The following is a 23,466-nucleotide window of genomic DNA, read 5'->3' as shown; positions in this document are numbered from 1 at the left end:
AATCCCCAACCCCGGTTATGTAGTCTTTACAGAGACAAAATGCTGCTCCAGGTGAGCTCTGGTCCAATAGTCTTCATGTAAAGGAGATTTTGGAATCATGCAGAGGACGGCATAATGTATGCCTTTGAAGTCTGAGACAAAGAATGCCTAAGTGAGCCCAGAATGTACCAGATGCAGAGACCTGCAGCACTTTCCCCCCAGCACTGGCAGTGGCTGTAGTAGCAAACACCTTGATTAAACCATGAGACAGACCCAACAGACAAAAAGCTCGTTTTAGTCCATCCAGTTTTTGGCACTTAGTTACAGCAGTTCCAGGAAGCAAATTCACAGGACACCTGGGTATCCAGCCCTGGAACTGAAGCAGAGTATGGCTGTATAGCCTAGCTTGCAGGCCAGTTAGCAGCTGAAGCAAGGGTGGCACCTAAGGAATTCTGAAAAGACCCCAATCCCTCCAGCATTAGATTGTCCCAAGGCCAAGTAGACCAACTCACTACACAAGCCAAAGGGCCCCATCTTTGAACCACCAGAACATTCATAGAACAGCCTAAACAGCTAAAGAACATGAGGCAGGGATGACCAGAGGGAGGGAGGTCAGGGATGAACAGACATGGGGAGTAAACATCGACTTGATAGACCCCAGCTCACTGCACAGCACTAGCTGTGCTACCAAGTGTAGATAGGGGAAACCCACAGGTGAGCCCAATGTATGCCACCTTTACCAGCAGTGCCTTGAGGTCAGCTGTGTGCTCTCTAGGTGGAATCTTCTGATCAAAGCTGACAGTAAAGCACCCATTGCTGGCGAGGGGACAAAGTGCTAACCTGGCCATTTAAAGGAAAGATCACAAACTTGTAGTCTAGAGTCATCCCAAGAAATTTGACCCACAGAATCCCTTTACTACAATAGCCCTGGCCTCTTAAAAGTAGTTTATGCAAGGGGAGACAGTGAGGGCGTACGTCAGCTGCTGCCTATAGCAATATTTTACAATATATACATCTGTCCTCTTTCCAATGACATCAGATTGATGTTCAACCTGGGGTCTGAGTAGGGGACCTTCAGAACACAAAAGGGTTCCTGGTATAGGTCTGACATAAGCAACTCTCTGAGTTTAAACACTCAAGGGATGGTGCCATGCTGAGTTTCAATCTTCCCCTCTAGGCCACTATGTACCATAAAAGCACAATCAGCCATAGAAGCTGGACTCAGAGGCCTAAGGCTATCAAGGGGTTGTGCTCAGCCAGAGAGCATTTAGCTCACAGAAAACCAAGACTGTGATAGATAAGCTGCAATAGGAAGAGCTTAACTCCCGAGGGGCACTGTAGACCACCCAGAAGGCCAGAGAGCTGCCCAGGTCAGCAGTCAGGGAGAGCTGGAACAAGAGGGTCACACCGAGTTAGGGAAGATTCCAGTCACAGTTGAATTCATTTCTGCAAATGGTCAAAATGCCACAGTCCTCAGAATGTGGATCCCCCAAAAAAGTTCCTAGGGACTGCAGCTCTGCAGTGAAGTCTCCCTTTGGCTTTCTGGCACCCCCACTGTCTTTGCCATCCCACAATTGGGACAGGAGCAGCAGCTTACTACTGGCTCCAAGGGTCTCTGTGCTTCAAAGTGGCAGTTCACCAACATAGGGATATATAGTATTTTGCTGGTTAGTTTTATGTCAACTTAATACAAACAGGAGTCATTTTGGGAGAGGAAAATTATGAAAATGGCCCCACTAGATTAGATGGTTTGTGGGTCAGTCTGTCCTGATTTTTCTTTATTGATCTGGGAGGGCCTAGCTCACTTTGTGCAATGCCACCCCTGGGCTGGCAATTCTGGGCACTACAAGAAGCTCGGCTGAGCAGGACACGAAGAGCAAACAGTAAGTAGCAGTTCTCCATAGCCTCTCCGTCAGCTCTAGTCCTGACTTCCTTCACTGGACGGTGATGTGGAATTGTAAGCTGAAATAATTCCTCCTTCCCAGGTTACTTTTGCTCATGTTTTATCACAGCAATAACAACTATGACAAGTAGCCAACCTACTGGAACACTTCAGAACACCTGCCACCAGAGAGAACAGAGCCTTCCTTGCACTCCTCCATAACATACTCTGCCCTCGAGGCCAACCTGGAGTGATGGGCAAGTCCTCCCAGACCATTCATTAAAACTAGCTTCATTAAAATTAGTTCCTTTCAACTAAACAAAAAAAAAAAAAGGTGAGCCGGGTCTGTTAATCCCAGCACTCATGGGGCAAAGGCAGGTGGATCTGTGTATTCAAGGCCAGCCTGGTTTACCTATGAAGTTCCAGGAGAGACCCTGTCTCAAAAGAAAAGGGCTGGACAACAGGGGTCTGAGGAGCAGAAACTGGCCACAAAAATGATTCTACCTTTACTCTGCCTGTTTAGACATGACTCTGTGCAAGCCTTTCAGTGGGGACCCCCCTCCCCACTGCCCAGGAGCGAAGCTCGACTACACAACAGTCTCTAGCTGAGTGGTGTCTGTTTACCATTTGAGGAATACAACAAATGATTCTATTTGAAGTTGCTAACCCTCCCCTTGCCTCCCCCCCAAAAAAACTGTACATGAGTTTACAAACATATTAACATATAAATAATGAGAAAGGTCCTAGGGAGCCTCCCCGTTGTCTCTGCTGGAGGTGAAAACTGGAGGGGCAGTGTCCCCACAGGCTGCTTGTTGCTGTGAGGTCTTATGGCAGCTTCTCTGGATCCATTGCTGGCTTCTTTGGCACCTCCAGGTTCAACTGCCAGTCTGTCTTCCACTGTGCTCATGATGAGCTGGAAACTGTGAACCCGCAGCAGTGGCAGCTCTTCAGCCCGTCATCGCTCTGGCTCAAGCTCATGCTGGAAGGGACGCTTCCTCTCCCTACAGTGCTTCTTGTGGGCAGGCCAGTCCTTCTGCTGGCACTGAGAGCCACAGTATCGAGCCACCTGGCAACGCCCACAAATGTTGAACTCTCGAAGCTGAAACACAGAACACTGTGGCTTCAATATTACACTAATGAAATGTATGAAAACTATTATCTCAGCATCTGGATCAACCCAATAAAACCCTACGTGGGAATGAAGTTCGGTGTCTGGTCGACATGCAAGGGCCCTGGATTGAAGCCCCAGCCCTTGTTTTCCCTAAAAAGAGCCAGACATGGTGGTTCCTGTACTCCCTGCAGAAGGATGTCTGTCTGATCCAGGATCATGGTGATATCTCAATCAGTCTAATTTGTATAGATAGCGAGTTCTAGGACAGGCTGGTTTCCAAAGATCTTGTCTCAAAAATCACACACACAAACATAAAAACAGAAACTATACAGGTGCTGTGGCTGAAGGGCATAGATAAGATCTGGATAGGAACACCAGAAAAGTGACTCATCCCATGCTACCCAGGGGTCTACAGGAATAACCTATCATAACACATCCAGACTGCTGGGCAGAGGTGTCCAGGGACCAAGGGCTCAGTGTAGCATACTGTACCTGCTTTTCAATCACCGTACAAGGAGGATAGTGACACTCATAGTAGGTACAGGAATTTTCTTCCTCTTCCACCACATCCCCATTGGCATTATAATACCGGGTCACATTCAAGACAGGGAATTGTTCTTCTATAGGGTCTGTGGGAAGCTGCTGGATTGCAAGCCAGTATAAGCTTTGCTCCCTGAAAGAAAGCAGAGGCCTCAGTGCACTCTGGCCTACCAGGTCAGCACAAGGAGAGAGCATGACCCCAAGACAAGTAAGCTCTGCCCAGTTCTAACAACTTGAGTTGTGATTGCCCACCACCACACTGAATGTATCTACCATGCCATAATAAAAACTTTAAATCCTAGGGGATAGGGAAATCAGCAGGATTAGGGTACGTGATGTGAAACACACAGAATCAAGAGTTAGAAAAAAGAACTTTCACCACCCAACACCCCAAATTTTTTGAATCCTGCCTCCAGTAAGGTACACAGCATCATGGCACTGGGTTTGGCAAGCTTGGCTACCTGATGCTGCAGTAAGATCTGTCTCCCCTTTGCCCTAACTAAGAAGTACTAACTACTGTTAGCCTACTACTTCCCCTTTGAGGTCACAGCTATCCTGTCTTTCTAAAATCCCTCCTGAACAAGTGAGTCAGCCAGAAGTTGGTTTGTTTTTCAAGACAGAGGTTTTCTGTGTAGTCCTGGCTGTCTTGAAACTCGCTCTATAGTCCAGTCTGGCCTCTAACTCAGAGATCCATCTGCCTCTGTATCTAAGAATGCTGGGATCAAAGGCATGTGCCATCATGCCTGGCTGAAGTAACTGAATGCAGTGACAGAACTGTAGTCTGAGACTCATGCTGTGTGAAGAAGTTCCTGTTGTAGACTAAAAGAGAAATGCCCCCAGCCTCAGGTATTTGAAAACACTTGGTCCCCAGTTAGTAGCGCTGGTTGGAGGACTAGGAGGTACAGACCAGTTGGAGAATATCACTAGAGGAAGGCTAAACCTTGGGATACCTACACTTTGTGCTCTCTGCTTAACTTTTTACTCTGGCTGTCATGCTTCCTGGACATAGTAAATTATTATCCATCACAAGTTTTATCTTTTTTTTTTTTTTTTTTTTTGGTTCTTTTTTTTCGGAGCTGGGGACCGAACCCAGAGCCTTGCGCTTCCTAGGCAAGCGCTCTACCACTGAGCTAAATCCCCAACCCCCACAAGCTTTATCTTAAATAAACTTTCTTCCTTAAGTTACTTTTTGCTATAGTGTCTTATCACAACCACAGAAAAATAACTAATATAGAAATTAGTAACAAAGAGGAGGACATTGCTGTGACAGACTTGGCCATGTTCTTTTGGGGAGAATTGTGGAAGTGTTTGGAACTTTGGGCTAGGAAAGTCATTGAGTGCTGCAAACTTAATAGGCTGTTCTGGGGAAGCTTAAAAGATAAGTGAGAAGTGGCTCAGCGGTTAAGAGCACTGACTGGGGGCTGGAGACGTGGCTCAGCGGTTAAGAGCACTGACTGCTCTTCCAGAGGTCCTGAGTTCAAATCCCAGCAACCACATAGTAGCTCACAGCCATCTGTAATGGGATCTGATGCCCTCTCTTCTGTTGTGTCTGAAGACAGCAAGTGTACTCACATACATGAGAGAGAGAGAGAGAGAGAGAGAGAGAGAGAGAGAGAGAGAGAAAGGAGCACTGACTGATCTTCCAAAGGCTCTGAGTTCAATTCCCAACCATCCACATGGTGGCTCACAACCATCTATGAGATCCAGTGCCCTCTTCTGGTGTGTCTGAAGACAGTGTACTCATATAATAAATAAATCTTGAAAGAAAAGTGTGAAGGAAGCATAGAGGATGGAGGCCTAGCTTGGGAAGCTGCGTTCCTCAAAGCTTGTACTGGGAGGTGCTCATGTGACAGATCTGAATTAAGATTTGTGGGTTCTGGCCCACTGGGGCTGAAGACTCAGTTGTGATTAACAGAAGACTAGTATCACTGAAGCGAAACCTTATGGGAAATATTTTCTCTCATTTAGCACAAAGTTGTGGTCCAGAAGGGGCATGCATCTCAATTGGACAGTGAAACTTAGTAATGGGTTTTGGCAACACCACAGTTGGAAATACCAGCAAATTGGAAATGTCAGGATTGTGGGATAAGTAGCAAGCATGAGTGGAGCAGACTTAGCATGTGACTACAAGATAAGTTGTGGTATGCTGTGTATGGCAGAGCTGCGAAACCCTGTATAGCACAGAAATTATGAGTAAGTCTCAAACGCTCAACATTGAGTTATTTATATATACTGTTGAAATTTAGGTTTTATACTGTGATAACAATATCAGATCCTGGAGATAAGAAATGGGGTATGGCTTAAAGTGGTGTATGTGTGTGTGTGTGTGTGTGTGTGTGTGTGTGTGTGTGTGTGTGTGTTTAACAAAGATCAATTGTGCTGGTTAGCTTTTGTCAACTTGTCAAAAACTAGTCACTTAGAAAGACTAAACTAGGGGTTGGAGATTTAGCTCAGTGGTAGAGCGCTTGCCTAGCAAGCACAAGGCCCTGGGTTCGGTCCCCAGCTCCGAAAAAAAGAACCCCCCCCCCCCCAAAAAAAGACTAAACTTCAACTGAGAAATTACCACCATCAGACTGACCTAAGGATATGTCTGTGGAGCATTTTCTGGATTAATATAGGAGGAACCAAATCACTGTGGGCAGTATTACTCTTAGGCGACTTGGTCTGGTTTGTGTAAGAAAGCAAACCGAGCAAGCTATGGAGAGAACACCAAAACAACAGTACTGCCAAGTGATCTAAGGTTTAGTTCCTGCTTCCAGTTTCCTGCTTGAATTTCTGCTCTTAATTCTCAACAATGGATTGTGACATTGCTTTTGGTCATGGTATTTTATATTAACAGCAAGAAACCTACTCATGACAGCCCTAATAACCTGCTGACTGCCCACAGGTGAGTGCAGCAGATTGTGTGGGGTTTTGGAGAGGCATGGCTGGTTTCTATACAGGAGCTGCTTAATTAACTGAGCCTTATGAATAACCCACTCTCCCTCACAAGTAAACCAGGACACTGGCCATCCTCTTCTGATCACATGTGCCCACAGTACCAAGCACTCCCCTCCTAACACAAACACATTCATTCTCCCTCTTCTTCCTTTTTTTTCCTTTCTTCTTTTTTTTCGGAGCTGGGGACCGAACCCAGGGCCTTGCGCTCGCTAGGCAAGCGCTCTACCGCTGAGCTAAATCCCCAACCCGCCTCTTCTTCCTTTTACATGGGCATACCAGACATGCTCATGGATGCTGGTCCAATCTGGTCCTGCCTCTGCTAGTAAGAGGTATGTACTACTACCTACCTGAAAGGCATGGCCACAACCAAACTTATCTCTGAAAAGTGGCTGAGGAAACTGGTAATGGACCACCTGACCACACACCTCAGCCTTCCAGCCCCACAACTGTAACTGCCCTTTTCTGAAAAGAGGCTTTAACTGTAGTTCTATCTCATGATCATAAGGTGTGTTCAGAAGATTAAATATAGCAGACCCTACTAAATAGGATGTCTGCCTCACAGGAGGATGGGAAGTTAAAGGTCAATCTCAGCTTCTTAACTATACAAGTTGAGGCCAGCCTAAGACACACGAACCTCAGGGTAGGACGGAAGGAAGGAAGCAAGTAGGGAAGGATGGACAGACAGACAGGAGTGGTGAGAGAACTGAAGACTCAAAACCTCTGACACCAGGTAGAAAACAAAGCCTGAGACCCCCACAGGGCTGCCTTCACACTCTGCCAGAGTGAAGGAGCCTGGCAACTGTCTTCTGAGGACCTGGAGACCAACACTAAGCATCAAGTTCAGAACTGTATGCCACATGTCCTATCCGCAGCACACGGGGCTTGGGCATCACCTGAAGACATTCGCTATAAAGATCTATCCGCTATCTACAATGCCAACCTTGTTAATAATACAAGCATCTGTTGGAGTGGTAAATGCCAAAGAAGGCTTCTTAAAGACTTAACTCAAACATAAAATCCAGGAGCCCTCAGGGGAGGCCTATAAGCAGGTAAATGATGCCCGTGTGGCTTGGGACTATGAGTTCAAATTTCCCTAACCATTTCCCCCAGCTCTTCTCCAGGGCTTCATGAAGTTCCCTGTGATGAGTTGAGGAGGGTTAGGAGGAACATGGCCCTCCAGAATACAAAAGTGTGTTCAGCACTATCTTCAGGACCAGGGAACTGAGAAGCCCCCACACAGGTCAGCTTCCTAAGCTACTTTGTCCCTCTCCTTCAAATGCTCAGGGAAAGCTGTTCAGCAAAGGAACAGAACTGAAGCCCACCCTGTCTCAGGGAACTCTGTAGTTCTGGGTATGTTCTCATTCCACCACACCAGCTAAAATATTCCTACAGTATATTATCACAAAGTCAATCCCAAAAATCAATCATAAAAATTAGCTAAGCATGGGGCTGGAGAGGTGGCTCAGAGGTTAAGAGCACTGACTGCTCTTCCAGAGGTCCTGAGTTCAATTCCCAGCAACCACATGGTGGCTCACAACCATCTCTAATGAGATCTGATGCCCTCTTCTGGTGTGTCTGAAGACAGCTACAGTGTACTTATATACATAAAATAAATCTTTAAGAAAAATCATTTTTAATTTCATTTTTAAAATATCTCTTGGGCTGGTGAGATGGCTCAGCGGTTAAGAGCACTGACTGCTCTTCCAGAGGTCCTGAGTTCAATTCCCAGCAACCACATGGTGGCTCACACCCATCTACAATGGGATATGATGCCCTCTGGTGAGTCTGAAGACAGTGACAGTGTACTCACATAAATAAAATAAATCTTTTAAAAAATTAGCTAAGCATGGAGGTATATATGCATCTTTAATCCTAGCACAGGAGAGGCAAAGGAGGACTGCTGTGATTTCAAGACCTGGTATACATAACGAATCCCAAAACAGCAAGGGATAGAGAGACCCTGTTTCCAAAACAAAATATAAATGAAAAATTCTTCCCATAAAGCAAAGTCCTCACCCACGGGCAGTGACGGGTCATATATCAAAGTCCTGCAGCACTCATAGTAAAAGCACAAAACAGGTAACACAGAAACACGTAATGACCCTTCAAGTACAGGTGCTGACTAGGGAAGACCCACCTTTGTTTGCTGGAGGTCTCTTCAGCTTTGGGTCGCCAGCCCCATGGTACAAGCTGCAGGTTGTCCAGGCGATTGTCCACAGTCACAGCATTGAGATGTACCACCTGAAACCCGGGAGCCACACCTCCCCTGTGTCGTTCCCTAGGGAAGACAGATTTTTTTTTTTCTTGAGGGCAAGACCCTCAAGCATCAATGTCCAAACACAGAAATATCAGTCATACGGTCTGAACTGGGCCCTTATCCTGAAGTAGCATACCAGAAAGCCAAGCACGTCATCAGTCTATGGCCCACACAGGCTGGTTAATGATTCTGCACCTGGATTTAAGGGCTTGCCTCCCAGGGCAATGGAGAGAACCCCCAAACCAACAAAATTACCTAGAGATAAGTTTCCCATTTGGATGCTATCAACATTTCAAACCCCACCTTCCCCATCTAGGATCAATGGCCCCTTTTCTAAGGATGTAACCTATGACTGACTCCCCAGAGGACCACAGGTCTCGAGTCCCACTCGCTGTTTAAGTGACATGTACATTAGTCATCCCTTTGGGTTAGTGGCAAAGGTCACAAAATAAACTCCCAGGCTCAGAGAAGATAAGGTTGAGTCTGACCCCACTGAGTAGAATGCTCTCTTTAGGCACACTGTGCACATCACAGCTCACATGGGGCTTAGGTGGGGAGACTTCTCAGTTGGAAAATACTCACCATAGCAGCTCATGCAGAAGCCTGCCCGAGCCCCTTCCCCGGTTTTTGTCAAAGGCATATGCAAATATCTTAGCACCGTTTCCATCAGCGTCTACTTCCATCCGAGCCTGGGCAGAGGACAGAGCAGAGCGCATCTGTTGGAAAGCCTTTACCTCTCAGCACACTTCAAATCCAGCTCAGAAAAGCTCCAGAGGTACAGATGATATCCTGCTCCTAGGACCCCAAAAGTACAGGGAGCACACCCTGACCAACAACTTGCAAAATGCTGTGGACACCAAGAAGTAAATTTTTTCTATCCTCAAAAAAGGCCAGAAGAGACGATGGGGAGCTAGAGATGGCTAAGCAGTTAAGAGAATTGGCTGCTCTTTCAGAGGACCCTGGGCTTGATTCCCTACAGCCAGCCACCTGGTAGCTCACAACCGTCTGTGACCCATGCAGATACTCAGATCAACATTAATACACATAAATAAACTCAGGGAATAAAACACTTGAGGGGGAAAAAGCCCATGTTGGCTGTGATAGTGCACATCTGTAATCTCAGAACTCAGGTAACGGAGACAAGGAGATTTGAGTATTCACAGCTGGCTTGGGGAGAACAAAACCTTACCCCCATCCCCCACTCGCCAAAAGGCCACCAGCCAGAGAGGTGGTAGTTCTTGACCAAGAACAGTGAGGGCAAGATGGTCTCCCTAGTTAGGGTGCAAAGGTGTGTGCTCACTTGGTTTAACAAACATGTAACCATAAACACAACAAAACAGGGAGTTTTCAAAGACCAGTATTCAGGAAAGGAGGTCACAATGGGCTCTACTAGCCAGCAGTGTCCAGGTTGTCACAACCTGCTTTGGAGCTAAATATCATATCAGTGGTATCCTCTTGTTCTCCCAGAACAAGGAAGGAAATTCATTTCTCATTCCTCCTGGGCACCAAACAGTAATGCTCACCTCAAAGGAGTAGCTCTCCACCAGTGGTATGTCCTGCTCATCTATCAGCGTGTATTTGGTCTGCAAATAAACCATGTTTCAAAAATTACATCTGAGACCCACCTAAGAAACAGTAACAGCATAACTTGCAGCAGCAGGAATCTGTAATACTGTCCAATGAGACAGAAAGAAACCACATCTTAAGTGGGGCCTTGCTCAGAGTCATTTGGCACAGCCTGCAATCAAAGTGCAGTTCAAACTGGGCATGGTGGTACACACCTTTAATCCCAACACTCGAAAGTACTGGCAGACAGAACCCTCCTGTGAGTTCCTAAACAACCAGGACCATAGAGTGAGATTCTTCCTCAAAAAAGAAAAGAAAAATCCTTTCAAGTATGTTAAAAGCAAAACATGACCACATGTACCAGTGTGGGTAATTAGGCTTCAGAGCCCATCCACACCTGATAGACGGTCCCTAACAAGTGGCACTGAGCTTTTAATGCACCCGGAAACTCAAACATGTCTAGTGGAGTAGAGGAAGGGAACGGGGCTAAGAACATCAGGTTCCAAGTGATGTTTGTTCAGTAGATGGATAGTTATTCCATGTGCTAACTGGATAGCCCTTCTTCACCTGGTCTCAAATATTCCTAATAAAAGCTTTAATGGCCCAAACTCCTGCAAATAATTGCGGAGTAAAAGTCTCCCACCCCTCCCCAGTTAGAAAGTTCCAGTAGTTCTTTCCTAAGCTCAACACAGGTTGCTTTTACTTTCCTGGAAGCTCTTTCTAGGATCTCAGTTACCTGCCTCTACTTTCTGTCTGCTCCTCTCTCCCACTAGCAGCCGCCGCCACTGGTGGAAGGAACAGACTTAAGGTCCACAGTTCCTGAACAGCACCATGACACGAAGCCCAGCTTCAACATGTGGTGGGTGGTGGCCCAGGCGAGGAGCATCTGAGAGCCTTAAAGCCTACCAAGATCAGGGCCCTGGCTCTTCGTCTGTGCTCTAGGAAAGCCTGTGACTCGAGTGACCGAACGTGGCCAACCTTTGGTCAACGTTAAAACGCGCCGCCGAGGGCTACCGCGGACCGGCTGCTCCGCTCGCCTCAGAGCTTCGGGCCAAGAGCGTCACGGCGGGAGGCCGCCGCGTTTAAAGCGTGCGGTCGCAGGTGCAGCCCGGCCGCCGGAGCCGCCGCAGGTGCCCGAGGAGGGAGAGGATGAACCCCGGCAACTGTTCCGCACCAGCCAGTCCCACACGAGTCCTGAGGCCGAGGGGCGCGCCCCCGGCCGCGGGGAAGACTCCCGCGAGGAAGGCGGCGCCCGGACCATGCAGGCCCGCGCAGCTGCTCGCCCTGGTGCCCCAGCCCGCGCAGGCCTCGCCGCCGCTCCACACCGCTCACCTTCCCGGCCACCCGGCCGAGCCGCACGATGCCCAATTTAAAGTCGGTCATGGCCGGGCCTGCGCTCTGGGCAGGCGGAGCCGCTCCCTCGGGAGGCTCCGGACCGGACCGGGTCGGGCCGTAGCGAGGCCGCGGCACTCCGGGTCAGGCCGGGGCCGGGGTCAGGCCGGGCGGGCCACGGGCGGACGAGGCTGGGCCAGGATCGGGCCACCGCCGCCGCCTCGCGCCCGCCGGACCTGCCACGCGCCGCCGCCACCGCCGCGCGCACCCCAGCGAGCGGAGCAGAGGGCGGGGCGCACCCGGGACACACCCCCCACCGGCGGCGGCCGACCAATCACGAGACGCGCCCTTCGCCGGTCGTGGCGCGCCGCGGCCAAATAACCAATGAAAATAGGAAACAGGCGCAGGCGCAATGAAAAAGACCCAAGTGCGGGGGAGGGGCGAGCCGGGGGCGGCGCCTGCGCGGCGGCCGGCGCAACGTCAATTTCGCGGGAAGCTTTGTGCGCGCTGCGGCCGCGGCTGGGGCGCGTGAGTGAGCGCAGTAGGTCGTGGCTTCTTCCTGACAATAGCTGCTTGCGTTCGGGTCTCTAAGTTGTGCACGGCGTAGAACGTCTGTCGTTACCTGGTGGTTACCGGCTAGCAGGATGCTGTATGGGTCGTCCAGGTCTCCAGAATCATCCTGCGAGGCAGCGGCGAGTACCTACTCGATGCTTCCTGGAACCCAAGCGCCTTAGGTCTCCTAGAAAGGATAAAACCTTCGGGAAGGAGCGGGAGGCTAGGGCGGGTATCTGTCCCCGGAAAAGGGAGATCTGGTAGTCTGGAATCCTGACAAAGCTGATAAGGCCTAGAGTTCGAGCCCAGGGCTAGACTCCACCTGCTTCAAGGTGACCTCAGGCATCAGAGGATCTGCAAATGTTTCTACCTCTCTTTGTTCCAGTTTGGAATTACCGGGAGCAAAGGATTGTCGAGTAAAGCTAGATCTCCTCTCAGCCCTTGGTGCTTAACATTACTCCCAGGTGCTTTTCTGCTCAAACCGCACCTGTTCCGTTAGCCTCTTCAGACTTGTGGATAAGAGAACTTTTTAATAAGAGGTGGAATGCTTAGGATGATGCAAAGTGCGCTCCCTGGTAATAAAACAATTTGTTCTTGCATATTCCTCCAAAATAGTAATTCAACACATCCCACATAACTTGAAAGGAGACCCAGGGGGTTGGGGATTTGGCTCAGCGGTAGGGCGCTTGTCTAGCAACCACAAGGCCCTGGGTCCCCAGCCCCGGAAAAAAAAAAAAAAAAAAAAAAAGACGAAAGGAGACCCAGGATACACCTGTTAGATCCCAGAGGCTGCCCTTGTAGAGGAGATTGGCCATACCTCATACCCTATTGAGTACCCTTAAGCTGATGAGTGGGTATGAGGAAGCCACAAGGTGGGGTGCCTGCAGAAGTAAGATTAGATCCTAAATTATGGCTTTGCAACCTATTTAGTGCCTTCACTAATCTGCTAAATCAAAAATACCCACCCCCTGAGCTCAGGGACTATTTATTCCCTTAAAGGGAACAAGACATAATAGATACAGATATTATAATAGTCCTTTATTCTTCAGTTACTACTAGATTGCTACCATATTCCAGCTTCCCTCACTATAGAAGACCCTTTTGTTTTTTTAGGTTATGTGTATTAGTGTTTTGCCTGCATGTATGTATGTGTATCGTGTGTGCAGTGTCCTTGGAGACCAAAAGAAGGTGTCAAGTTCCCTGGGACAAGAGTTAATGATTGTAAACCTCCTTTCGGTGCTGAGAACTGAGTTCAGGAGCAAGTGCTCTTAACCACTAAGTCATCTGTGCACTCTGTAGCTGGCATTATTAAAGATCTGATCTCCTGAACTCCGTTTCAGTCTTTCTACCCAGCCGATAGGTAATCTTCATTGGTGAGAATACCAGCTGGAAACCAGGCATGTCTGCTTTTAATCCCAGCATTTGGGAGGCAAAGGCAGGTTGCTCTCTGAGTTCAAGGCCACCCTGATCTACAGAGTGAGTTCCAGGACAGCCAGGGTTACACAGAGAAACCCTGTCTGAAAACAAACACAGTTGTAACCTATCCGTGAGGGAAGAACTCTGATTACCTCATCGTCGTTGGATACTGTTTCGTTGGAGGTTAAATTTGAACATGATTTTTTATACTTATTTTGTGAGTGCATGTATCAGAAGACAACTTTTGTACTAGAGAAATAGCTCATAGGTTAAGAGCACTGGCTGCTCTTCCAGAGGTCCTGAGTTCAATTCCCAGCAACTGAATGGTGGCTCATAACCATCTGTAGTGGGATCTGATGCCCTCTTTTGCAATGCAGGTGTACGTGCAGATAGAGCACTCATACATAAAATAAATAAATTGTTAAAAAGAAGAGAACTTTTGGGGGCTGGGGATTTAGCTCAGTGGTAGAACGCTTGCCTAGCAAGCGCAAGGCCCTGGATTCGGTCCCCAGCTCCGAAAAAAAGAAAAAAAAAAAAAAAAAAGAAGAAGAGAACTTTTGGGCATTGGTACTCCTTTGATGAGTTCATCGGTGATCAGTCTTAGAGTCAAGCTTGGCAGCAAGTACTTTAAACCATTGAGCCATCTCAAAATAGCTCTTCTGTTCTAAATGACAGGAAGTTTATGATGTGTACCAACATACTCAACTTCTTTTAACTTTTTTATTAGTTATTCACGGTACGTGTGACTGTCCTTGTGTGTGCATGCACATGTTGCAGTGAGATAACTTGTGGACATTCTGTTCTCTCTACCATGTTGATATTCAGGGACTAAGCTCAGGTCATCAGGCTTGACAGCAAGCATAGCTACTTACTGGATCCTGGCACTTGACTTCTATTTTAAGTTATTATTGTTTTATATTCTATATTCTATATATTAGGTTTTAAATTATTTTTGTGCATGAATATGAATACACACATACACACACACACGCGCATGCAGTGCCTGGAAGAGACCTGAGGAAGTTATTGGATGCCCTGGAACTGGAGTCACAGATGGTTATGAACTGTCAAGTGGGTGCTGAGAACTGAACTCAGGTCCTCTGCAAGAACATCAAGTATTCTTGACTCTTATTTTTTTTCTTGGTTCATTTATTATATATAAGTACACTGTAGCTGTCTTCAGACACACCAGAAGAGGGCATCAGATCCCATTACAGATGGTTGTGAGCCACCATGTGGTTGCTGGGAACTGAACTCAGGACCTCTGGAAGAGCAGTCAGTGCTCTTAACCACTGAGCCATCTCTCCAGCCCCAGCAATCAGTGCTCTTAACCACTGCTCTTAACTCTCTACCCCCCTGAATGCTTCTTAACATGAGTTTCAGAGGGCCAGAAACATTAAAAACACAGAGAAACCTAAAACTGGGTAAGATCACTATGGAGGAAATGACAAAGAGAGAGAATAGGCTGAACCTTGGACGTGCTTACATCAAGGGTGAAGATAACTGGAAAGAGCACAGCTCAACCAGGACAACTAAGATGTCTGCTAGGAAGGACACCCAGACAGGGTGGTGGCCTAGAAACCAGAAAAGGGCTGTTCCTGGCAGGCATTTGTGATAGACACAGAATGGGGACAACAGACAGTGAAGCAATGGATTTAGAGAGCCGGAGAGATGGCTCAGTGGTTAGGAGCACCGACTGCTCTTCCAGAGGACCTGAGTTCAAATCCCAGCAACCACATGGTGGCTCACAACCATCTGTAATGGGATGCGATGCCCTCTTCTGGTGTGTCTGAAGACAGCTACAGTGTACTTATATATAATAAATGAATAAATCTTAAAAAAAAAAAAGAGTCAGTGTTGAGGCATATGGCTGAAATTCTAAGCATGGATGAGGCAGAAGTAGGGAGGTTTGAAACCATTCTAGACTGTAGCAAATTGCATGGGATCTGCAGCAAGTTCTGAGCTAAACTGAACTATACGACAAGATACCTTCTTTTAAAAAAGAAAAGAAAGCGAACAGGCCTGAAACCTCAGAATTTGGGATGTGGAGGTCAGAGAATCAGGTCTTCATGGTCATTCTTAGTTCTATAAGAAATTCAAGGCCAGCCTGGACTAAGTGAAATCCTGTATGAAAAACAATTTTTAAAAGAAACAGCTCTTGCAAGCAAGACGAAGATGGCCAAGAGACACTCTAGAATGGAAGAGAGATACGTTCACTGGCAACGAGGCTAGCAAGGTGGCTCGGTGGACACAGGCCTGGTGATCAAACAAGTCCCTGAACTTCATAACTATAAAAGTAAAAGCGCTTGCTGCCCAACCATATGATCTGTGTTTGATCCCTGAGACTTAAAATGATAGAAGGGAAAAACTGATTCTTTGACTCTAGAAGGTCATCCTCTGATTCCTCAATAGGGCTGTGGCATGCATACACTTCTCCCAATAATAAATAAGCCAGATGTGGTGGTACATGCCTTTACTACAAATAAAGGAGGTGGAGGATCTCTGTGAGTTCAAAGCCAGCCTCATCTACATTGCAAGTTCATAGACAGACCATGTCTTGCTAGGTACAGGTAGGTAGATAGATAAGTAAATTAAAACAAAAAATTAAATCACTTTGGCAGCTGAGCTTACTAGCTCATGCCTTTAATTCTAGTACTCGAGAGACAAAAACAGGTGAATCTTAACTCAGTGCTAAGCCATGTCTCCAACCTCAGGGTTCTGTGTGTGTGTGTGTGTGTAAAGGTCAGCCTGGTCTACAGAGTGACTTTCAGGATACTCAAGCATGACTATGCAGAGAAACCCTGTCACAACAAGCAAAAAAAAAAAGACAAAAAAATCTTGGCTTCTGGGACTGGAGACATGGTTCAGTGGTTAAGAGAACCTGAGTTAAATTCCCAGCACCCACATTAGGCAGCTTACAACTGCCTGACCTCTGTGGGCACTTGCATTCTGCCTATGAAACACACACAGATACATGCACAGTTAAAATAATAAAGAGAAAAAGAAAGAATCTTGGCTTCCTCCAGGTAGGGGCTCTCTAAATGAAAACAAAACTCAGGTTGTTAGAAATGGCAGCATTTGTGTCAGTCTTGTTTCTAATGCTGCCAATAGCCTCAGAAGATTCATGTGTGAAAAAGACTGGGTGCCCTACTGCTGAGTGAAATTGTTGATGGGTGATGAAATCATAGTTTTATCCATGAATTAAACAATTGGTGGATTCTCAATATGATGGAAATTTTAAGAGTTGGAGGTAGGACTTGGGGGTGAAAGTAGGTCATTAGGGATGTATCTTTTTGTGGGGGAGAGTTGGAGACAGAGCTCACTATGTAGTCCAGGCAGACTTTAAACTCACAGAGATCTGCCTGCCTCTGCCCCCTGAGTGCTAGGATTAAAGATGTGCAGTGCAGTACAACATTGATTCCCTGGCTGCTCTGAGATGAGCAACTTAACTCCTCCATGCCATTTAAGTCACCAGTCCCTGTACCAGTCGACTCTGTATCCTTCATGCTCCCACTGCTGGCTCCAAAGTCAGTGCTCCATTTATGTTTGTTACATATGATACAAGTGTGTGTGTGTGTGAAAGCCAGAGGTCAAGTATCTTCCTCAAAAGCTCTCCACATTAAAAAAAATGTTTTTTTTTAATGTATGTGATGGTTTGTACATGCTTGGCCCAGGGAGTGACATAATTAAAAGGTATGGCCCTGTTGGAGTGGGTGTGTCACTGTGGTCATGGCCTTCAAGACCCTCATCATAGCTACTTGGAAGTCAGTATTCTGCTAGCAGCCTTAAGATGAAGATGTAGAACTCTCAGCTCCTCCTGTACCATGCCTGCCTGGATGTTGCCATGTTTCCACGTTGATGATGATGGACTGAACCTCTGAACCTGTAAGCCAGCCCCAATTAAATGTTGTTCTAACAAGAGTTGCCTTGGTCATGGGTCTGTTCACAGCAGTAAACCCTAACTGAGACAATGTGTATGAGTACTTTGCTTCAGATAAGTCTGTGTGCTACATGTGTGCCTGGTGCTTTTGGAAACTAGAAAATGGGTTGGCTGCCTAAGAGCTGGAGTTTTATAACATTGTGAGCCACCATGTTGATGCTGGAAATCAAACCCAGGTCCACTGCAAACACAGTGGCCGAGCCATCTTTCCAGTTTCCTCCACCTCACTTTTTTTTTTTTATTAACTTGAGTATTTCTTATTTACATTTCGAGTGTTATACCCTTTCCCAGTTTCCGGGCAAACATCCCCCTAATCCCTCCCCTCCCCTTCTTTATGGGTGTTCCCCTCCCCATCTTCCCCCCATTGCCACCCTCCCCCCAACAATCTAGTTCACTGGGGGTTCAGTCTTAGCAGGACCCAGGGCTTCCCCTTCCACTGGTGCTCTTACTAGGCTATTCATTGCTACCTATGAGGTCAGAGTCCAGGGTCAGTCCATGTATAGTCTTTAGGTAGTGGCTTAGTCCCTGGAAGCTCTGGTTGCTTGGCATTGTTGTACATATGGGGTCTCGAGCCCCTTCAAGCTCTTCCAGTTCTTTCTCTGATTCCTTCAACGGGGGTCCTATTCTCAGTTCAGTGGTTTGCTGCTGGCATTCGCCTCTGTATTTGCTGTATTCTGGCTGTGTCTCTCAGGAGCGATCTACATCTAGCTCCTGTTGGCCTGGACTTCTTTGCTTCATCCATCTTGTCTAATTGGATGGCTATATATGTATGGGCCACATGTGGGGCAGGCTCTGAATGGGTTTTCCTTCTGCCTCTGTTTTAAACTTTGCCTCTCTATTCCCTGGCAAGGGTATTCTTGTTCCCCTTTTAAAGAAGGAGTGAAGCATTCATATTTTGATCATCTGTCTTGAGTTTCATTTGTTCTAGGCATCTAGGGTAATTCAAGCATTTGGGCTAATAGCCACTTATCAATGAGTGCATACCATGTGTGTTTTTCTGTGATTGGGTTACCTCACTCAGGATGATATTTTCCAGTTCCAACCATTTGCCTACGAATTTCATAAAGTCATTGTTTTTGATAGCTGAGTAATATTCCATTGTGTAGACCACATTTTCTGTATCCATTCCTCTGTTGAAAGGTACCTGGGTTCTTTCCAGCTTCTGGCTATTATAAATAAGACTGCGATGAACATAGTGGAGCACGTGTCTTTTTTATATGTTGGGGCATCTTTTGGGTATATGCCCAAGAGAGGTATAGCTGGATCCTCAGGCAGTTCAATGTCCAATTTTCTGAGGAACCTCCAGACTGATTTTCAGAATGGTTGTACCAGTCTGCAATCCCACCAACAATGGAGGAGTGTTCCTCTTTCTCCGCATCCTCGCCAGCATCTGCTGCCACCTGAGTTTTTGATCTTAGCCATTCTCACTGGTGTGAGGTGAAATCTCAGGGTTGTTTTGATTTGCATTTCCCTTATGACTAAAGATGTTGAACATTTCTTTAGGTGTTTCTCAGCCATTCGGCATTCCTCAGCTGTGAGTTCTTTGTTTAGCTCTGAACCCCATTTTTTAATAGGGTTATTTGTCTCCCTGCGGTCTAACTTCTTGAGTTCTTTGTATATTTTGGATATAAGGCCTCTATCTGTTGTAGGATTGGTAAAGATCTTTTCCCAATCTGTTGGTTGCCGTTTTGTCCTAACCACAGTGTCCTTTGCCTTACAGAAGCTTTGCAGTTTTATGAGATCCCATTTGTCGATTCTTGATCTTAGAGCATAAGCCATTCCTCCACCTCACTTTTTTTTTTTTTGGTTCTTTTTTTTTTTTTTTTTTTTCGGAGCTGGGGACCGAACCCAGGGCCTTGCGCTTCCTAGGTAAGCGCTCTACCACTGAGCTAAATCCCTAGCCCCCTCCACCTCACTTTTGCAAACAGCATATTTCTCTGAGACCAGAGCTCACACATTTGTTTAGACTGGCTGGTCAGAGAACCGCAGGAGTCCTCCTGTCTCTGCCTTCCTAGAGCTGGCATTATGGGCTTGCTTACCACACCTCCCATGTGTGCTGGTGCCCTCGGAGGACAGAAGAGGGCATTGGAGCCCCTGGGACTGCCACTAGAGTTACAGGCTGTGGGCTGCCATGTGAGTGCTAGGACTCCAACTGTAGAAGAGAAGCCAGTACCCTCAGGACCACTGAGGCAGCTCTTTAGCCTCCATACCTCTTGGTTGGTTTGTTGGTTGCTGTGTTTTCGTTTTTGACCTGAGTCCTGGGGATACAATGAAGTTCTCCTGCTTAGGCAGCAAACACACCAACTAGCCCAATACTACCTTTTAGAATTTTGTTGTGGCAATGTCTCATTTGTAGGTACTAGTTTCTCTTCCAATTTGCTTCATAACAAGCAACCTTAGGGCTGGGGAGGCATGTAGATTAAATGGTAGCTTAGCTTAGTAAACAAGGACGTCTTGGGTTTAGTTCCCAGAAGAAACAAGCACATGTCTATAGTCCCAGCATTCTCAATGTGAAAGTAACAGGATCAGAGTTCAAGGCCACCCTGGGTTATAAGGACTCTGCTCTAAAAAAATAAAAACACTGTGGGCGTAGTGGTGCATGCCTTTAATCCCAGCAATGAGCTTGAGGCTTGTCTGGTCTACATAGTTCCAGGACAGCTAGGGTTATGTAGAGGCCCTGTCTCAAAAAACAAGAACAACAAAAACCTGAAACAACAACAAAAAAGCAACCCCCTAAACTTAGTGGCTTTTTTTTTTTAGCATCATAAAACTCAAGTTTTAGGGGCTAAAGAGATGGCTCAGAGGTTAAGAGTGGTTAAGACTGCTCTTCCAGAGGTCCTGAGTTCAAATCCCAGCAACCACATGGTGGCTCACAACCATCTGTAATGGGGTCCGATACCCTCTTCTGGTGTGTCTGAAGACAGTGACAGTGCACTCACATATATAAAATAACTCTTAAAAAACTCAAGTTGTAATATGTTGTAGACGTAGTGACTTTGAATAACTAGCTAATGATTTTGAAATCTAGGTGGGGGCTGAAGAGAAGGCTCTGGAAGAGCACTGACTGTGGTTAAGACTGCTCTTCCTGAGGTCCTGGTTCAGTTCCCAGCAACCTCATGGTGGCTCACGACCACCTGTAATGGGATCCAATGCCCTCTTCTGGTGTGTCTGACAGCTACACTGTACTCATATGAATAAAATAAATCTTGAAATCTAGCTGGTGGATCCTGCTGGTCAGTTTTACTGTTGGGTGGTTAAATTGTTTCAAATTATTACTATCATTGGTTCTGGAGGGATGGCTCAGTGGTTTAGAGTACTGACTGCTCTTCGAGAGTTCTTGAGTTCAATTCCAGCTACACTACACTACACTACACTACACCACAAGATCTGATGTCCTGTGAGATCTGATACCCTCTTTTAGTGTGCAGACATAAAATATATTTAAAAAATGAAAAAAACTGGAGAGATGGCTCAGCGGTTAAGAGCCCCGACTGCTCTTCCAGAGGTCCTGAGTCCAATTCCCAGCAACCACGTGGTGGCTCACAACCATCTGTAATGGGATCTGATGCCCTCTTCTGGTGTGTCTGAAGACAGCTACAGTGGACTCGTATAAATAAAATAAATAATTTAAAAAAAAAAGCAGTGCTACATTGAGATCCCAAACACCCAGTGTAGCCACCACTAAAAAAGACCTTCTACAGGGGTTGGGGATTTGGCTCAGTGGTAGAGCGCTTGCCTAGCAAGCGCAAGGCCCTAGGTCCCCAGCTCTGAAAAAAAGAAAAAAAAAAAAAAAAAAGACCTTCTACAGCCTTAAACCTATGTCTGAGCAGTCTTCTCTGGTGGATGCCCCACATCAAAAAGAGACCACAAAGGAGACACCTGGCCAACTCCAGAAAAAACTGGCAGTTGTGTGAGGGCCATCAATATCTTGGTCATCCCATTCTTACCAAATGCCAGCCTGTGTACAAAAGCCTCCTGTCTGAGACTGCCCAGTTTCAGCTACACAAATAAGTCGGCATGGCAGGGCACGTGACAACTGATGCTGAAACAGCCAAGTTACCATATCCCTGTGCTCATCTGGGTCTATTTGAGGCTCATATCTGAGCATTCTCAAGACCTCTGTTTAGGGTAATTAGATGGCTTAGTGCTTCAGTGAATTTGCTACTCTTACAGAGGATCCAAAGCTTTTTCCTAGCACCCATGTTAGGAGGCTCACAGCTAGCTTCAGGGAGTTAGAGACCCTCTTTTGGCCTCTCTGAGCATCCACATACAAGTACACATACATATTGAAAAACAATTAAAAATAAAGATCTCTCTCTCTCTCTCTCTCTCTCTCTCTCCTCCCTCTCTTACTCCACTTGTCTCTGCCATTCTCCTCCATGTGAAAAAAATAAATAAAACCTCAAATTGAAAGGGGGAGTGGGTGGAGAGCTGGCTCGGTAGTCCGAAACACTTGCTGTGTTTGCAGAGGTCTGGGTTCAGTTCTTAGCATCTACATGGCAATTCTCAAAAGTCTGTAATTTCAGCTCTACTGAATCCAACATCTGGCCTTCATGAACACCACATATACCTGCACATAGAAACACATGCATAGGGGACTACAGAGATGGCTCAACTGTTAAGAACACTGACTGTTTTCCAGAGGTCCTGAGTTCAATTCCCAGCAACCACATGGTGGCTCACAACCATCTGTAATGGGATCTGACACCCTCTAATGGTGTGTCTGAAGACAGCTACAGTGGACTTATATAAATACATTAAAAACAAGAAACCCCACATACATACAATTTAACCTCGTTTTAAAAATGTGTACGGTGGAGCATGTCTTTAATCTCAGCATTTGAGAAGCAGAGGCGAACAGCTCTTTGAGTTCAAGGCTAGCCTGGTGTACAGAGTGAGTTCTTAGCCAGGGTTATTCAGAGAAGCCCTGTCTCAGAAACAAATCTTTTCTTTTTAATTGGAGAGAGGTGGAGATGTGGTGGTGCACGTGTCTTTTTTTTTTTTTTAAATATTTATTATACATAAGCACACTGTAGCTGCCTTCAGATACACCAGAAGAGGGCATCAGATCTCATTACAGATGGTTGTGAGCCACCATGTGGTTGCTAGGATTTGAACTCAGGACCTCTGGAAGAGCAGTCAGTCAGTGCTCTCAACCACTGAGCCATCTCTCCAGCCCCCTTTTTTTTTTATTAACTTGAGTATTTCTTATTTACATTTCGAGTGTTATTCCCTTTCCCGGTTTCCAGGCAAACATCCCCCTCCCCCCTCCCCTTCCTTATGGGTGTTCCCCTCCCCATCCTCCCCCCATTGCCACCCTCCCCCCAACAGACTAGTTCACTGGGGGTTCAGTCTTGGCAGGACCCAGGGCTTCCCCTTCCACTGGTGCTCTTACTAGGCTATTCATTGCTACCTATGAGGTCAGAGTCCAGGGTCAGTCCATGTAGAGTCTTTAGGTAGTGGCTTAGTCCCTGGAAGCTCTGGTTGGTTGCCATTGTTGTTCTTATGGGGTCTCGAGCCCCTTCAAGGTGCACGTGTCTTTAATCTCAGCACTTGTCAGCAGAAGCACTTTAGTTCTGTTTTGTATAGGAAGGTCCAGGCCAGACAGGGCTACATAGTGAGACCCCCCCACCCCCTCCCGAAAAAGATGTGTGTGTAGGTTTAGATTGGTTTACATGATACAGTATAATCTGGGCAGTCCCACAATGGCTGTCCCACAATGGCTGTCCCACAATGGCTGTCCCACAATATCTGTCCCACAGTGGCTGTCCCACAGTGGATGGGCCAAAAATCTAGTAATTTGCTTAGTCCAAAATGCTGGATGTCTCAGCCATCCGGTCCCAGCCAGGTCTGAAGTCCTGGAGGAGTCTTGGAGAGCTGCTGGTTCTAGTGTGTGGGTGACATGACCCAGCAATGACAGATGCACTTCCTGACAGAGTGAAACCAAGCAG

At 46.7% G+C, this 23,466-nt stretch overlaps 1 protein-coding gene across 3 annotated transcripts; it reads right to left on the bottom strand.

Moving 5' to 3' along the window:
- Nucleotides 1–253: 253 nt before the first annotated feature.
- Nucleotides 254–11,843, bottom strand: Zmynd19 (zinc finger, MYND-type containing 19). Of its 3 annotated transcripts, none has more exons than XM_063283922.1 (6): nt 11,254–11,505; nt 10,233–10,292; nt 9,292–9,398; nt 8,590–8,730; nt 3,465–3,645; nt 254–2,960 (listed from the first exon to the last, which is right to left on the bottom strand). In XM_063283922.1, the coding sequence occupies exons 3-6, from the start codon at nt 9,390–9,392 to the stop codon at nt 2,817–2,819; spliced, it is 567 nt and encodes a 188-aa protein (XP_063139992.1). In that variant the 5' UTR covers nt 9,393–9,398; nt 10,233–10,292; nt 11,254–11,505; the 3' UTR covers nt 254–2,816. The 3 variants fall into 3 exon arrangements, with proteins under 3 accessions (XP_063139992.1, XP_063139991.1, NP_942065.1); XM_063283921.1 differs by lacking the exon at nt 11,254–11,505 and adding an exon at nt 11,012–11,145; NM_198770.3 differs by lacking the exon at nt 11,254–11,505 and adding an exon at nt 11,608–11,843 and having other exon boundaries at nt 255–2,960.
- Between the last annotated feature and the right edge of the window lie 11,623 nt (nt 11,844–23,466).

The sequence above is a fragment of the Rattus norvegicus genome, chromosome 3 (assembly GCF_036323735.1).
Source record: "Rattus norvegicus strain BN/NHsdMcwi chromosome 3, GRCr8, whole genome shotgun sequence".
Lineage (NCBI taxonomy): Eukaryota > Metazoa > Chordata > Mammalia > Rodentia > Muridae > Rattus > Rattus norvegicus.
The sequence above is the reverse complement of the archived record's forward strand: the minus strand, read 5'-3'. Positions and strand labels throughout refer to the sequence as shown.